Source organism: Engystomops pustulosus, chromosome 6 (assembly GCF_040894005.1).
Source record: "Engystomops pustulosus chromosome 6, aEngPut4.maternal, whole genome shotgun sequence".
NCBI lineage: Eukaryota > Metazoa > Chordata > Amphibia > Anura > Leptodactylidae > Engystomops > Engystomops pustulosus.
In genome coordinates, this window is record NC_092416.1 from 54,685,288 (window position 1) to 54,703,314 (window position 18,027).

The 18,027-nt window shown below is 42.1% G+C and overlaps 1 protein-coding gene across 6 annotated transcripts in view; it reads right to left on the reverse strand.

Annotated features, from left to right (window-relative positions):
• PRDM2 (PR/SET domain 2) overlaps window positions 1-18,027 on the reverse strand; it is a 101,179-nt gene that overhangs the window by 39,346 nt on the left and 43,806 nt on the right. For 3 of the 6 annotated variants that reach the window (XM_072156154.1, XM_072156152.1, XM_072156153.1), the window contains exons 4-5: window positions 16,790-16,893; window positions 2,593-2,745 (exon numbers count right to left, since the gene is read on the reverse strand). In XM_072156154.1, the coding sequence (XP_072012255.1) occupies window positions 2,593-2,745; window positions 16,790-16,893 (257 nt within the window). Of the gene's footprint in view, window positions 1-2,592; window positions 2,746-5,248; window positions 5,358-13,366; window positions 13,481-16,789; window positions 16,894-18,027 lie in introns of those variants that run through there. The other 3 variants (XM_072156157.1, XM_072156156.1, XM_072156155.1) reach the window with 3 other exon arrangements.

The following is an 18,027-nucleotide window of genomic DNA, read 5'->3' on the forward strand; positions in this document are numbered from 1 at the left end:
TGATTTTAGAAGGAGGGAGGCCATGAATAATAAATATAAGAGTCCAAATACAGATTAACCCCTTAAGGACGCAGGGTTTTTCCGCTCATTTCTCGCTCTGCAACTTCAAAAATCCATAACTTTTTCATTTTTACGTGTACAGACCTGTGTGAGGGCTTATTTTGTGCGTAACAAATTTTACTTTCCCGTAATGTTATTTATTTTAACATGCCGTGTACTGCGAAGCTGAAAAAAATTCCAAATGTGGAAAAATTGAAAAAAAAACAACGCACGTCACGTTCTTGTGGGCTCAGTTTTTTCGACTTTGACTGTGCACTCAAAATAACACCTCAGCTTTATTCTTTGGTTCGGTGCAATCGTGGTGATACCAAATTTATATAGGTTTTATTGTGTTTTAATACATTTTCAAAAATTAAACGAAAAGAAAAAATTTTTTTTGCCATCTTCTGACGCTAATAACTTTTTCATACTTTGGTGCACGGAGATGTGTGAGGTGTCATTTTTTGCGAAATGATGCGACGTTTTCATTGCTACAATTTTGAGGTCTATGCGACATTTTGATCATTTTTTATTTCATTTTTTATGTGATGTAAAAAGGTGTAAAAGTCGCATTTCGGACATTGGGGCGCCATTTCCCGCCTCGGGCATTTTGATAGATCGGGCATTTTGGGACGCGGCAATACCTAATATGTTTGTGATTTTTACTGTTTATTACCTTATATACTCGAGTATAAGCCTAGTTTTTCAGCACAAAAAATGTGCTGAAAAACCCAAACTCGGCTTATACTCGAGTCAAAAAAATAAATATATCTAAACTCACCTTTCCGGTGACCCCTGTATATCTTCTGTGCGATCTGTCTGGCAGCGGCGGCAGGCTATATACACTGGGGCAGGGTCTGGCAGGCTATATACACTGGGGCAGGGTCTGGCAGGCTATATACACTGGGGCAGGGGCTGGCTAGCTATATACTGGGGAGAGAGTGACCAATGCATTTCCCACCCTCTGCTTATACTCGAGTCAATAGGTTTTCCCAGTATTTTGTGGTAAAATTAGGGGCCTCGGCTTATACTCGGGTCGGCTTATACTCGAGTATATACAGTATGTTTTTTATCCGTTCTAGGGAACGGGGGGTGATTTGAACTTTTAATATTTTATTAATTTTTTTTATTTTTTAAACTTTTTTTTCCCCACTATTTTTTAGACCATCTAGGGTACATTAACCCTAGATGGTCAGATCGTTCCTACCATATACTGCAATACAGGCTCATTGTAATGGATATGCAGAAGCCATGTATCCTTGGGTCAAACGAAGACCCGAGGCTACCATGGCAACCGATCGCCGCCCCCTGATGACGTTCCGGGGCGCGGCGATCGTAACAAAGATGGCGGCGCCCGCGCGCCGCCGTCTTTTAAATGCCGCCGGCGACTTTGCCGGCGGCAACAGAGGGGTTAATAGCCGCGATCGGTGCAAGCACCAACCGCGGTTATTAGCGGTGGGGGTTTTCTGCAATATGCAAAAACCCCCACCTTTGTATGAAGAGGACTCAGCCCGTGAGCCCTCTTCATACACTCCTTATACGGCGCAGAGCGTTAAGGGGTTAAAGGAGGAAGCAGCACTCACCAATCCAGTGAAAATGTCTTCTTTATTCACAAAAAGTGGTACACAGGGAGGCACGCAGTGCCGCAGAGCCGACGGGCCGTTTCGCGCTCGGCGCTTTCTCAAGGCCTCCCTGTGTACCACTTTTTGTGAATAAAAAAGACATTTTCACTGGATTGGTGAGTGCCGCTTCCTCCTTTAATCTGTATTTGGACCCCTGTATTGTTCTCTGAAGCTGAAGCACAACCACAGTGATCGCTACTACATCCTCACCTCCCCACCACCTTTTCAGCCGTGACATGCTGCTCGGCCCATATATTGACTGTGCCTGCACCGTTTTTGCTCTTATTCTTTGACGGTGTTAATAAATATAAGAAGATTACAACAGTGCCTGGATCTATGAGTAACTGTCCCCGGTTTATCATGATTGATTTTGATGGTAGATTAATCCTTTCTGTCGGAGAATGAAAGAAAACAGCAACTCTGTGTCCACTTTTTGTGTTACTTTTATTTCACATCCAAGAACAATTGCAATTATGCCAAATATGAAAAGTTCTGAAGTATTTGAACACATTTTTTTAATCTTTTGGTTTGTTGATACATTTTAAGGGCCATAACTTTTGGTCAGTGTGTTAAACTGTTCACTTATATTTCGAGGGTTAGGATGCATCAGGGTATTTGTGTGTTTTTAACACTTTTAACAAATTTCATCATCTTTAAATGAAAATCAGTGTGGTCACCACCATAGATTTCTAGGATCAAAAGGCTCATGGTTATCTCTTGACTTCATTCTGGAGAAGTTCCCAAAGAAGAGAGGAGGCAAATATAACTAACAGACACTTTACTTAATCAGTGATAAGTTGGGCAGGTGGTTCCTATGGGTCGAGGTAGGAACATGAGGTGGACACCAAAGTGGACCTAGGCAGTGATGGAATGGTAACAGAGGAGGATCAGCAAGAGGATTCTAGAATATCAACATCTGATCATAGCTTACCTTAAGGGTTTTATAGTAGATGGCTCTGTTGATCTCCAAAGGACAGAGATTTTGCTCTTTTGCTGAGCGGGCCCAGTTTACATAGCGCAGCCAGTTGCCTTTCTGAGGATCTGTGGCATCAACACACATCCAGCCTAGATTTGGGTAATACACCTATAATACAAAAGAACAAACCAACCTTACATGTAACATAGAAATATGAAATACAGGTGAGGGTCAATATCAAAAGAAAATAATAATAATCATCACCAGGTGGTGGTAACACTTAGCATGGGTATTATAACTATGGAGATGGCAGCTTCAAAAGTGGCACAAGCAAATATAATGCATATTAAAAACATAGGAAAAATGAATTAAATTGACAAGAAATGTAAAAGGCTTGGTCACTTTAACTCATGGTTTTTGTAATGTGTGTAAGTGTGTGTGTGTGGGGGGGGGGGGGGGAGCAGAATATTAGGTAATTTACCAATATATATCAAGCTTTACTTTCTTGATATGTAAAGTGTGGCCTCTTGTCCTTTCCTTATCAGCCAAACATTCCTGACCATAAAATGGTCACAGATGGAGGATCATGTAATGTCTATCTGTCCATAAACAATCGTCCTGCCAGGACCTTATGATAGTATTTATGCATAGGAGAACAAGGTCCTGGCAGGGGGATTGCTCATGGACAACTAGAGATCACATGACCCTCCATCTGTGGCCATTTTATGAACAGGAATGTCTGGCTGATGAGGTAAAAGACAGGAGGCTTCACTTTACATATCAATAAAGCGATGCAGAACTTTTAATAGATGTATATAGGTAAATAACATAATATCCTAATCCCACACTTGCACACAGATTATACAAAACATAGTGGCCAAACCCCTTTAATATTCCAGCGGAAGGTCTAACAAGAGCAATTTTAATCTAAGAAGAAAAAAAACATTACAGAATATAGCCTTAGCAAAATTTGTCAGGATTCCAAAATAATTTGAGCCAAAATAATATCTCAAATGCTTTGCATCACATTTACTGAGCATATTAAAAACTTTCTGGTGGGAAAACAAGCCAACTAAAGTAAATGTAACTGCACATGCACCGGAATGCCTGCGGAATTTATGCAGCCGGAAATCTGCACCACACCCCATTGCAATACATTGACATGCCGCAAATTTTAAATCTGCAGCTAAGATTATTAAGGATCGTTTTGCTTTTAACAATTTTTATTAGCAGTATTTTCCACTAAAATAAAATTTTGAAAAGTCACCTGTAAATAGATCGGTAAAATAAAATCATTGCTTCGTCAAATTACCTTAAATCGAACCGGACACCAAGAATGTCATTTTTAGCTGGTGTGTGATGCTGATTTTAAAAATGCCTTTGTGAGCATACTGAATCATTTCAATACTTCATATAAGTTTAAATCACATAACTTGGCTTCCTGGCAGCAGCGTGTGGTAAGTCCGGGGGGAGGAGCAGCTGCAGCCTGTGTGTGTCTGTGTCTCCTCATACATTCTTACTCTACTCCACACAATTCCCCTCCCCTGCCTGCTCAATGCACATTAATGATGTGTGGTTCGCAAACGAGCCAGCGCTAAGAACCGGCTCTTTTATGTAGGCTTCCTGCAGTGAGCCAATGGCTCCCTTAACCCTGCCCCTAATCGGGTAACCATGCCCTCTATAACCCGATAAAATCGGGTTAAAAGTAGTGTGGAGAGGGGCGTCTGACTAGACTGAGGCCCCCTATTATACATTTGATAGGGAGCCTTTCAGGAGCCAGCAGAGCCAGATCTTTAGAGTGAACTGAGCCTAATAACCCAACTTACTAAAAAGAGTCAGACTTTCAATACCTAGTGCACATGACAGGAAGAGGGGAGAGGTTAGAGAGCTGGATGAGTGTGGAGGCAAGGAAAGTTATATAGGCACACACAAGCTGCAGCTGTTCCCCCACCTTGGGACTGACCACACGCTGCTGGCATGGAGACAGTGGCAGGTTTTCTGCTCAACTTTTAAAAGATGAATCTGTTTCTGGTAGAGCTGGGAGACAACTAGGAATAATAGGACTCCCATTACCATGATAAAAAAATTAGGACATCTAGGAGTTTCCTATGGAAGCAGGACTTCATTAAGCATTGTAGACTAAATTAGGTAAAACAAAGCTGTAAACCCTTAAAACCTGAGAAACCTTTACTTCTGTAGAAAATGCAGTCGAAAAGATACATTTTTATTGGAGAACATCAAGTAGAATGGCATTTCAAGTAGAATGGTCTCATGCTATGTGCTTAAAATAAGTTTTCCTAATATTTCTTTAGTTAGGCCATTCAATTGGAGCCCAAGGACTTTTACCATTTTTAGAAAAAAGGGCCACTTTTTTCCCCATCCACAGGTGGAGAAGCAAATCGGACCTGTATAGTCCCTGTATAACGGTCAAGGTGTAGTACTAGGTCAAGGCATTTACCAACCCAGATTGGGTTAGAAATACAATTTTACTTCAAATTACATCAGTTCCCTTGAGTTATTCCAAATCCAAGAAATCGTTGCGTTTTAGAAATATTATTAAGTCACAACCACAAAAAGGTATTGTATTTGAAAACACTTGAACATAAGCAAGCAATGCAGCCAGGCAATGAGTGAAGGCAGCAGTACGGAGTCACATAGGTATGGATATTACCAGTGTGTAGAGAAAGGTAAGGAATCCACCTTAAAGAGCTTTAGTTAGGCCACATCTGGAGTAGTGCATTCATTTCTGTAGGCCACATCTCCAGAGCGGTATTAACAAACTAGAAAAAGAAAGAAGAGCAACTAGATGGTGCATGGTTTTCCAGCAAATTGAATCAAAGATCGCAAATCTCAAAACCTTCAACGACCACCAAGATGACCATTATCTTGTGATTATCTTATTGGCCAAAAATACCAAGATTTACCTGCAACCCATTGTAGGTGAAGTTTCTCATAATGGGTCATTTGTCAAAAAAAAGGCAAATCTGGTTGTATCAGTGCAAAAGAAATAAAATAGTATGATGTGGCAAATCACTCCCCCATTACAAGCAAAAGCAATATTTCCTCCATTCTGGGTAGAAGCTTTAGGCCCCTTCCACACTTGTGTTGCAGATCACGTCAGAGTTTGATCAGGGTGCGATCAGGATTTGGTCAGTGAAAAACGCACATTTTGCATCAGAGTGCAATCAGTTTTCAGTCCGAGTTTGTTCAGTGTCTCAGTTTTTCACGCAAGTTTTTGATGCAATTTCAATGCAATTCCAATGCGTTTTTCACACGCAGAAAATGCGCGTGAAATGGACTCAGGACTGAGCTCTATCTTTTCTATGGCAATTGATGCGTGAAAAACGCATTGCACTTGCATTGGACTTGCATGTGTCTCAGAGTGCGATGCGTTTTTGATGCATCTCCATAGACTTGTATGGTGCGTTTTTCACGCGCGTGACTTGCAAAAGTAGAGCATGTCGAGATTTAAATGCGTGTTAAAAAAAACGCGCGTGTGTGCGTGAAAAAAAATGCTGAAAAGACCCATTGGTTACAATGAGTCAGAGTGCAATGCAAGTTCTGCGCGTCGAAAGCACGCGCAGAAAACGCGCATGAAAAAATGCAAGTGTGAAAGGGGCCTAAGACAACGGACAACAATACCCCAAATCTAGAAATTGGAGGACTACTTATGGTATAATTTGCTGCATTTTCAGGGGTATATAATACATAGTACTTGGTTAAATTACATTAAATGATTGTAAATTCCTGTTTTTGACATAAGATATTATAATGGTCATATTAGAAAAAAAGTCGCTTTTCAAGTATTAAACCTCAAGACTACAGATATATCAAACCAATCTAACTCCTTTCAGCAAGTAGTAGACAACAGGGCTTGCAAAAATCCCATAGATTAAAGTTTAAAACTGCCCCCTTCTACAGGAGGTATTTAACAACCCTACATATCATCCATCATGGACTGCAGAACCTACTGCTTTTTTCCCTACCACCTTTAAATAATTTGAGTTAGGTATAAAGCATGTATGATAAGCCACTGGGACCCTCAGTGGTCACATTACAGTTTCCCACCTGATCACCTCCAGGATTGAATGGCCGATGTCTACATCCTATATCACATTAACCAGTGACAGCTCAAAGTAACTAGTTTTTCCAGGTTTCAAAAAGTTCCCTTGTAGTAATTTGTAGGCACGCACATCTTTTGTTGACACTGTGGGTGCTTACCGAAAAAAAGATACAATGTGATTTTCTGGATTATCATTTAATAAAACATTACAGACCTCCCCATTCTTTGTAGGTGGGAATACTTCCAAAATAGTTATTTTCCCCACTTAATGTAAAGGTTAGAGTGCATTTCAGCTTCATACCGAAATTTCACCCACATTGTCCCAAACTTTTTGTGAGTAGTGTATGAGAAATCCAGGAGATTCTATTGTTTACTTACATTTTAGCCAATGTATTTTAAGAAATGGTGGCTGCTCAAGTAATTCCATATGGTCCTGGGTCTTTACATGCTCCTACAGCAGCCAAGGAAGCAGCTCAGACTAGTTGGTGCACTATAGTGATGCAGGCGCAGCATTACTGTATGCAATGTTTACCACAGTCCTCTTATTCTGACAATCATATTTCTTATGGTGATTAAGAAGACAACATTGTAGGTAGCCTTTAACTCATTACAATCCATACACAATTTATCCTTGTGAAGTAAGTGAATTACTATTAATTGCCATCCCTCATTTGTACTTAAAGGGCATCTACCAGCAGGATGAAGGACTACATGCAAATGAGCCTGAGGGGTTCCACATGCATTTCTGCCTGTGATGTTGATGCTTATGCAGAGGGGGCCTACCCACATTTTTGCTATGTAGTCTGGCCTAAGTTATGACCCTGAACCAGGCGGTGTCCAATTCAGAATCCCCGTGTTTATACGCCTAACAAAGAAGGGACCTCATCTTTTGACAGGGAGAGTAGAGCATTATACAACCTATTGATTTTATAAATTATGCTGTACCTTACAGAGCCCTTTATAGCTCCAGGTCAAGGTAGTGGAGGGAGTGCAGGACAGTCTACGTATAGAAGTCAGTCCCCATTTTCCCTGTTGGGAAAGTTGACTAAAGCAACAGAGGCACCAGCAGGAGAATAAATGGTACTGGGTCTGATGACTATTCATGCCTTTGTGTTCTAGCAGAAAGCTTGCTCATCTGGAAGCCCAGATTCTGGATCTAAATGAGCAAGTTTCAAGGCTGCGGGCAATTGATAATATGGAACGAAGTTTGCTGCTCTGGGGAAGATGGGTGTGGGGAGGGAAGTATGGAGGTGCAGAGTGAGGGGGCAGCTAGTTGGGTAACATGTAGAAGGCGGGGTAGAGGGAAGAGTTGTAGGGAGTCTAGTCCTGATCTGGTGCACCCCAATAAGTTTGCCAGGCTGGTGGATGAGGGGGATATCAGCTCTGGGGTAGCAATGCTGCAGAAAGATGTGGCCGCTAGCAACCAGGGGAATGTCTGCTCCAATAAGAAGGGTAATGGGAGCACAGGCAAGGTCAGACAGGTGCTGGTAGTGGGAGATCCGATTATTAGGGGAACACACAGGGCAATCTGTCACAAAGACCGTGCATACCGAACAGTGTGTTGTTTGCCGGGTGCTCGGGTTCGGCATGTTGCGGATCGGGTTGACGGATTACTGGGAGGGGGTGGTGAGGAACCAGCGGTCATGGTCCACATTGGCACTAATGACAAAGTAAAAGGTAGGTGGAAGGTCCTTAAAAATGATTTCAGAGATTTAGGCCATAAGCTCAGGGCAAGGACCTCAAAAGTAATTTTCTCCGAAATACTGCCTGTACCACGTGCCACACCAGAAAGGCAGCGGGAGATCAAGGAGGTAAATAAGTGGCTCAAAAGTTGGTGTAGGAAGGAGGGTTTTGGGTTCATGGAGAACTGGACTTACTTTTCTGTCGGCTACAGGCTCTACAGTAGGGATGGGCTGCACCTCAATGGGGAGGGGGCCGCTGTTTTAGGGGAAAAAATGGCTCGAAGGTTGGAGGAGTGTTTAAACTAGAGACCTGGGGGGAGGGCAACTACACTTGTGCAGGGGAAATAGATAGTGTACATAGAGAGCTGGGAAGAGTCATAGTCCATGGGGGAGGAAGAGGGGCTGGAATGAGATTGGGGAATAAGGACAAAAGGAATACGGACAGGGAAAACCATATAAAGTGTATGTACACAAATGCCAGAAGCCTCACAAACAAGCCTCCCTATGGAACTGGAACTCTTGATGTTGGAGCGGAAATATGATATAGTGGGTATCAGCGAGACATGGCTGGACTGTAGCTATGACTGGGCTGTTACTATAGATGGTTATAGTCTTTTTAGAAAGGATTGTATAAATAAAAAAGGTGGAGGGGTTTGTTTATATGTGAATTCTTGCCTCAAGCCCGTCCTGCGAGATGACATCAGTAACGCAAATGTGGAGTCCCTATGGGTTGAGATAAGAGGAGGGAAAAAGAATAATAAAATATTACTAGGGGTTTGTTATAAGGCTCCAAATATAATGGAGGCAGCAGAGGAAATGCTGATAAGTGAAATGGATGCGGCTTCAAAGCAAGGTGAAGTACTTATCATGGGAGACTTCAATTACCCAGATATCGACTGGGGGGCAGAGACCTGCAGGTCCTTCAAAGGTAGCAGGTTCTTATCAACAACAAAAGACAATTACCTGTCGCAACTAGTCCTGGAGCCAACAAGAAGGGGGGCACTGCTGGACCTTATACTGACCAACAGACCTGATACGGTATCAAAACTACAGGTTGGGGGGAACCTGGGGAATAGTGATCATAATATCATTGATTTTGTATTACGCTTTACTAAGAGCGTTAGTGAAGGGGCAACCAACACTCTAAACTTCAGGAGGGCAAATTTTCAGCAACTAAGGGAAGACCTTAAAGGCATAGACTGGGATAATGTTCTCAAAGACAAAAGCCCCCCCCAAAAATGGGACTTTTTCTCATATATTCTAAAAAAGTACTGTGAAAAACACATACCTTATGGGAAAAAGCATAAAAGGAACAAGAAAAACCCTATGTGGCTAACTAGTCTTGTAAGGAAAGCAATAAGCGAGAAAGATAAAGCGTTTAAGGTGCTAAAACGTGAAGGTAGCGATGAGGCATTACAGGATTATAGAGAGAAAAATAAATCCTGTAAAAAGCAGATAAAGGCCGCAAAAATAGAGACAGAGAAATATTGCCAGGGAGAGCAAAAATAATCCCAAATTATTTTTCAAGTATATAAATGATAAGAAACTAAAAACAGAGAGTGTGGGTCCCCTTAGAAATAACATGGGGGTCATGGTGGAAGGAGATGAGGAAAGGGCCAATCTACTGAATGTCGCCTTCTCAACTGTCTTTACCCAGGAAAATCCCCTGGTGGAAGACACAATGAGGAATAATGTAAATTCTTTTTATAATGTCAACAGTTTTACCCAGGAAGAGGTACGGCGCCGCCTCGCAACCACTAAGATAGATAAATCACCGGGGTCAGATGGCATACACCCCCGGGTTCTGCATGAATTATGTACGGTGATAGACAAACCGTTATTTTTAATATTTGAAGATTCACTGAGGACTGGTTATGTTCCACAGGAATGGCGCATAGCAAATGTGGTACCAATATACAAAAAAGGATCAAATAGTGATCCTGGACACTACAGACCCGTGAGTCTGTGGTGGGGAAAATATTTGAGGGGTTTATTAGAGATGCTATCCTGGAGTATCTCACTGTGCACAACCTTATAACCAAGCGTCAGCATGGGTTTATGAGAGATCGGTCCTGTCAGACTAATCTGATTGGTTTCTACGAGGAGGTAAGTTCAAGACTGGATCTGGGGGACGCTGTAGATGTTGTATATTTGGACTTTTCAAAGGCATTTGACACCGTGCCACATAAAAGGTTGGTATATAAAATGAGACTGCTGGGAATAGGAGAAAATCTGTGTATTTGGGTAAGTAATTGGCTTGGTGATAGAAAACAGAGGGTGGTCATTAATGGCACATTCTCAGATTGGGTTGATGTTACCAGTGGAGTGCCACAGGGGTCAGTATTGGGGCCACTTCTTTTTAATATTTTTATTAATGACCTTGTAGTGGGTTTACACAGTCAAGTTTCAATATTTGCAGATGATACTAAGCTGTGTAAAGTAATAAATACTGAGGTCGATAGTTTAGCATTACAGAGGGATTTGTGGAAGCTTGAGGGATGGGCAGAGAAATGGTTGATGAGGTTTAATGTAGATAAATGTAAAGTTATGCACTTGGGCCATGGAAACAAAAAGTATAATTATGTTCTAAACGGTCAATTACTTAGTAAAACTGAAGCTGAAAAGGACTTGGGGGTATTGGTGGATGGTAAACTTAATTTTAGTGACCAGAGCCAGGCGGCTGCTGCTAAAGCAAATAAAATAATGGGATGTATCAAGAGAGGAATAGATTCTCATTATAAAGAAATAGTTTTGCCCTTATACAAATCCCTGGTCAAACCACACATGGAATATTGTGTACAGTTTTGGGCACCAGTGTATAAAAAGGACATAGTAGAACTGGAACGGGTGCAGAGGAGAGCAACCAGGATTATTAGGGGAATGGGGGAACTAGAATACACTGACAGATTAAAAAATTTGGGATTATTCAGTTTAGAAAAAAGACGGCTGAGGGGAGACCTCATTACAATGTACAAATACCTGAACGGACAGTACAAGGATCTCTCCAAAGACCTTTTTATACCTAGGCCTGTGACCAGGACAAGGGGGCATCCTCTACGCCTAGAAGAGAGGCGATTTTACCATCACCATAGACAAAGGTTCTTCACTGTAAGAGCAGTGAGACTGTAGAACTCTCTGCCGCAGGAGGTTGTTATGGCGGACTCTATGTACATGTTCAAGAGAGGCCTGGATGACTTTCTGGAGAGAAAAAATATCACGGGTTATGGGGATAAAATTTATTTAATTCTTAAGGGTTGGACTTGATGGACTTGCGTCTCCTTCCAGCCTTATATACTACTATGATACTACTATTATTTATGTAACCAAAAGTAGTCAAGAGGCCTCCTTATCCTTATCCGATTCTAGAAAAAGTATTGCACTAGCAATAACATGAAATCTGCATGCACATGTATTTAGTGTTTGCACCAGTTTTGTGTTGCGGCTGCACGATGTCCGACATGTCGGAAGAATGTGCATCTAAAGGGGCGTGCTAGTACTAAGTCGGAGTTTGCAACACATTTATTACATTGAACAGAATTGGGTCACTGGGGAGGATTTTTAAACAGACTTGCAACACAATTCCGGTGTTTGCCAACACCGTCTAAAATTTCTTGCACCACAGTTATCATGGCATTTAGACCTTTTTTTGGCTCTTTCCCGACTTGTACGTTTAAGGGGGTGTGGCCTTACGGAGATGGGTGTGGCATCATGGGAAAGGGGCGTGGCTTGTGGTAAATCGCCTGTGCACCCAAAATTCGGATGCACAGTTTAAACCAACTAAAAGTCTAAAGTAGGAATTGACAGTCTTATACTGCACCAGAATTCATCATCACAGTGATAAATCTGACGCAGCAAAAGACCAGTGTTTTCCACTGTATTTTAAAGGTGCACCAAAAACAAAAACAAAAAAAAAAACAGCACTTTTTATATATCTGCATCCTGGAAAATGTATATGGATATTTCCCAGAATCCAGTGGAGCATCAATGGATGTAAGTCTCTGCATGCGAGCAAGGCGGCCTTTAATGGCAAAGTCTCCCTAAGGCAGTGGTTCTCAACCTTTCTAATGCTGTGACCCCACAATACAGTTCCTCATGTTGCAGTGACCCCAAACCATGTACAAGAATATAACGACTATAATACTGCCCCCTATGTACAAGAATATAACTACTATAATACTGCCCCCTATGTACAAGAATATAACGACTATAATACTGCCCCCTATGTACAAGAATATAACTACTATAATACTTCCCCCTATGTACAAGAATATAACTACTATAATACTGCCCCCTATGTACAAGAATATAACTACTATAATACTGCTCCCTATGTACAAGAATATAACTACTATAATACTGCCCCCTATGTACAAGAATAGAACTAATCAGAGAAGACGCTCATCCAGTAAAGTCTCCTTTTCATCGTCCGAATATGAGTCGGATGCCAACACAGAACTATAATACTGCCCCCTATGTACAAGAATATAACTACTATAATACTGCCCCCTATGTACAAAAATATAACTACTATAATACTGGCCCCTAGTTCTAGTCCCCCCTCCTGCCCCCAGTTCTAGTCCCCCCTCCTGCCCCCAGTTCTAGTTCCCCCCTCCTGCCCCCAGTTCTAGTTCACCGCTCGTGCCACCCGCTTCTAGTGCCCCTCCCCTCCTGCCCCAATTCTGGTCTCCCCCCTGCTGCCCCAAGTTCTAGCCCCCCCTGCTGCCTCCAGTTTTGATTCCTCCGTTTGCTGCCCCAGTTGTAGTGCTCCCCTCCTGCCCCCAGTTTTGTCCCCCCCCTCCTACCCCCTGTTTTGGTCCCCCCTGCTGCCCCCAGTTCCACCCCCCCTGCCCCGAGTTTTGGTTCCTCCGTTTGCTGCCCCAGTTGTAGAGTGCCCCCTCCTGCCCCAGTTTTGGTCCCCCCTGGTCTAGTGCCCCCCTTCCTGCCCCCAGGTCTAGTGCCCCCCTTCCTGCCCCCAGGTCTAGTGCCCCCCTTCCTGCCCCCAGGTCTAGTGCCCCCCTTCCTGCCCCCAGTTTTGGTCTCCCACCTGCTGCTTCAAGTTGAAGTTTTTCCTCACTGAGCAGAGCAGTCTGTTCCGCGGGAGTCTGTATAGAGGAGAAGCCGGAGGGTCATGTGATGATGACATCACCACAGGTCCTCAAGCTTCCCCTGTATACAGCAGCCACCGGTCCTCAAGCAGTGAGTGCTTATTGCACACATGCTTTATTCCGTTTTTGCCGTGAATTGCGCCAAAAACGTAATAGAGTCGCGACCCCTGTGCTTTGGTCGTTCGACCCCCGCCAGGGTCGCGACCCACAGGTTGAGAAGCACTGCCCTAAGGCCTCTTTCACACTTGCGTTGCAGATCACGTCATGGTCTGATCAGGGTGCGATCAGGGTTTGGTCAGTGAAAAACTTAGATTTCAATCAGTTTTCAGTATTTTTGTGTGACTTGCAAAAGTAGAGCACGCTGAGATTTAAATTCCCCCTTAAAAAAACCTTGCGTGTATGCGTTTTATTACAAAGGGTCAGAGTACAATGCAATTTCTGCACGTCAAAAGTACACGTAGAACACGCGCATGAAAAACGCAAGTGTGAAAGAGGCCTTAGGAGTTCTTACTTCCTGGAGCTATATAACAACACAAATAACAGAAATCCAAAGTGGAGAAATGAAAAAGTGAGTGGTATGTGTTGGCACACTTCTTTTCAGCTGTATAGCACACTGTCCTTTCTATACAGGTGAGTGCAGTATAGATATTTTAAAATGGGAAGGTGTAAGCCACATATACCAATAATTAGTTCTACAACCACATACATCAGAGATGTACATGGGAAAATCTTGACAAAGCTCAGACATATTGAGTGCAGTGAGCTAGATTAATGTAATGGACCCGACACTGTGAGAACTTAACCGTGGAACGGCCTCCCGCAGATACATTCGCAGTCTTATACGCCTTATTTTATATCAAACGTTCCTCTGCCTGAAGCTCCATTTATGATGTGAAAGAAAGGAATTGCTTGCGAGACATTAATCTGACCTTGTCTTGTGAATATGGAATCACACTGTGAATTGGTAGAGTGGTCTAGACATCAAATACTCTTATCTGTTGGGATTTGATTTGGGATATAAAAGATAAAATAAATGACTTTTCTGTCTATTTTTTCTCCTGATCCCTGTAGTAATATATATACACACATCAACAAAATGTTTGTGATCGTAATGATAATGTAGGAGGAAGATTACATTGAAAGTATAAGAATATTGGTGAAACCTGTAAATTGGAAGAAGGCTCCAATTGCCTTTTGGGCTGCCACTAGTGTTGTACAAGAAATGTGGTTGGGCATAAGAGCATGACAATTCTATATGGTATCTTTCAGTATATTTGCCAACAAATGTTGCAACAGGACCTATAGATTAGTAGGTGCCTGAGGCTGTGGCTGGATTGGCAATAAAAAGGCAAACCAAGAAAGAGTTTCAATCTGGCTGAAAACGCTTGCATTGTGTGGACAAGCATTATCTTAATAAAAAACATTGTTTGCCATAAGAGGCAGCACATCCGGCCACAGGATGCTTTGCACATATTGTGGAGCTGTCACATTGCTGCACTACCATAGTGTTGAATGGAGCGTCAGGAAGTGTGCTTGACCTGCCACTTCATTCAATTAGTGAGAGCCAGACTCAAGTTCTTGCTAATGGAGAGGGACCATTCTTGCAATCGGTGGAGATCCCAGCAGTCGGAATCCCACCAAGTAGATTGTTATCCACTATCCGAACTTGCTACAACCACTTTATGCACTCAACCCAAGTCCTCCATATGTTGATCCAAAAGAAAATCTGAATTTGTCGCTAAAGCCGATATATTTCCAGTCTGTAGCAGTCCAGGTTTCTTGTAGATGACACTACTGCAAAAGGTGGCAATGGTGTCTGGCTCACAAAGGCAGGACACATAATTGGCATGCAACACCATATTTCTTTGGTGTAAATGCTCCACCCATAGACAGGGGTGTGTAATAAAAATGTCAACAGATCACAAAGATTTAATTGGAATTGCTTGTGCTTGTGGGCAGTTCGAGTCATTCTCTCTATCGGCAGTCTGTCTGAACCATCGAGGGCGTGTTCACCATTTGTGCCCTCACATACCACCGATACCTCCAGATACCTTTTCTCATTCTAATGATAGACCCTGTTGCAACATCTTTAAAATGGGCATAATGTCTTCCAGTTCATTTCAAGGCCATGTTCATCCCAGATTCAGCGGAGCAATCCTGGTTTTTGGGCGCTGTCCTGCTGTCCCGGGAGGGGGGGGGGTTGGGAAAACGCCGCAGGCTGCCCCTCCCTCCCCTGGATTGTCCCTCCTCCTGGCCATGCACATTAGAGCTGCAGAGCAGCCAAAATATTGGGAACAGGAGGAAGTGGGATCAGCCCCTGCTACCTTCTCACATGATGTCTGAAGAAGTCAGATGTGCATAACATTAAAGAGGGGTTTTATATGTTGCTGAGTTGCATTAAGGTGTATTATAGGGGGTCCATAGGGGGTTGGCCACAGTAAGGGGGAATTGTACTTTGTGGGGGCCATTAAGGTCGATATTAAACTATGCTTGTAGGTGGGGCAAAGGGCGTGGTTTAGGAAAAAGGGGGAGGGACTTTTTGTCCCTCTTTCTCTTGTCCACAAATTGGGAGGTATGGTATATTACTGCAGTATTTCTCTACCCTCTCTGAAGATTCCACACCAGGTTTTGCATTAAGATACTGAGCCGAATACTGCCATGTATATTTCCTCTACCACCTACACATGTCAAGACCGCACCTGTACGCATTATTATTATTTTTGGTCAGTTAGAGTACATTCCATTGTACTTGCTCTTGGGTTACCAAGTAAACAACAAGTTCAGGGATATCCTGTCATGTGACATCACTATTATGACAGGATATCCATGCATAGAAGAATCATTGCTAGCATAGCAGCCACAGGACAACATAAACAAGAGTTACATTAAATTTTCTACTTGCATATTATGTGAAATTATCGCCGTGATACAATTATGCCTATGGACTGCCCCTATGTAAAAGGTACCATCCTCCTCTGCTGCTGTAAACATTACAATGTACCTACATAAAAAGGACCTGTGACACTACAATTTTACATCTTGCAGAGCAGACCACATGTTTCTGCTCTTAATCAGAGATCCTAACTGCTATTTTTATATTTTTCAATAAGACAAACTCTGGTATTTAAACTAAATAGATTAACAATTTTATTCATCTTACATTTTGAAAGAGAAGCTTTGTTTTTTCTATTTTTTTATTTCTATTATTGAGTGATAGCTGCTTGAATTAAGACAATGGGGGATGAAATATGAATCAAGTTTCCGTATATTCTGCTTGAAAAGGTTTATTTAATAAGAAATGCAGCAGAGAAGAAATGTTTCTTAATCTCAGACTCAGAATCTTGGACTCAAGACATCCCTACCTCCCACATGTAGACATTGTTCTTCACTTGAGATCGCTTCTTCTTCTCTCCAACAAACGGTCCAAATTTCTTGCCTCTTGGAAGCTGTTTCCTGGCCCAAATACCTAAAATATTAATGACTGTAATGTTAATAATTTGTCTTAGGTAACTAGTATGTGTACAATTCATATTGTCAAGATCTTTGCTTGGTGATAGCGAATAGAAATGTTACTTATTTCCATAGAATGAAAATTCATATAGATAGGACATTGGATATCCAGTCAAAACAGGCCGCCAGTCCTCTAGGCTCTGGACCTGCAGAAACATGGAGGTTTTTTGTTTATGCATTTTATTATGTGAGGAGGGGGGACTATGGAGGATTAGGGATGTGGTTTAACTTAAAGGGTTATTCCCATTTCAACAAGTAGCTGATATTGGTTGAATAATAAAAAGTTATACATTTTCCCAATATACTTTCTGTATCAATTCCTCATAGTTTTCTAGATCTGTGCTTGCTGTCATTCTATAGAAAACTTCTATGTTTACTTCCTGTAGGCAGAAATCTGACCATGGTCGCACACGTGCACGGCTCGTTATAACCCACAGCTCTGATTATACTCCGTGTGATAACGAGTCGCGCACCTGTGTGACCATTTCTGTCCCCTGGAAGTAAACAACAAAGCTTCCTATAGAATGACAGCAGAGATCTAGAAAACCGTGAGGAATTGATAAAGAAAGTATATTGGAAAATTGTATTATTTTTTTCATCAGAGAAACATAAGCACAAGAGGAGAGCATCCCAAATCCACAATGATACTTTGTACACTCTGAACTATAGGATGAGGAACAAGTCATTAAACCCCTCCATTCACAGAAGTGGATTGGCTTTGAAATGGCAGCTGGTTCACTGAACAAATGACCAGCTTATGTCCGCTCCTCTAGGATCAATAACAGATGTATGATCAGCACAAGGGGGTTACATTCCTAGCATTAAAGGAAACCTACCATTTCAAATGGTAGGGGTAAGCTGTAAATAGCAGCTTCTGCTATAAAGTTTAAAAAGTGTTAAAACAGCGATACAGCGGTTAATAACACTAACGAAAGTAACTACCGGCACCAGCTCACCCTGAGCTGGTGCTCGGTACTTACAGCTCACACCTACTATTTGAAATGGTAGGTTTCCTTTAAAGGGAACCTGTCAGATAAAATTGACATAAGACACCACTACCAGTATATCATCAAGCAGCTTTCTAGATCAT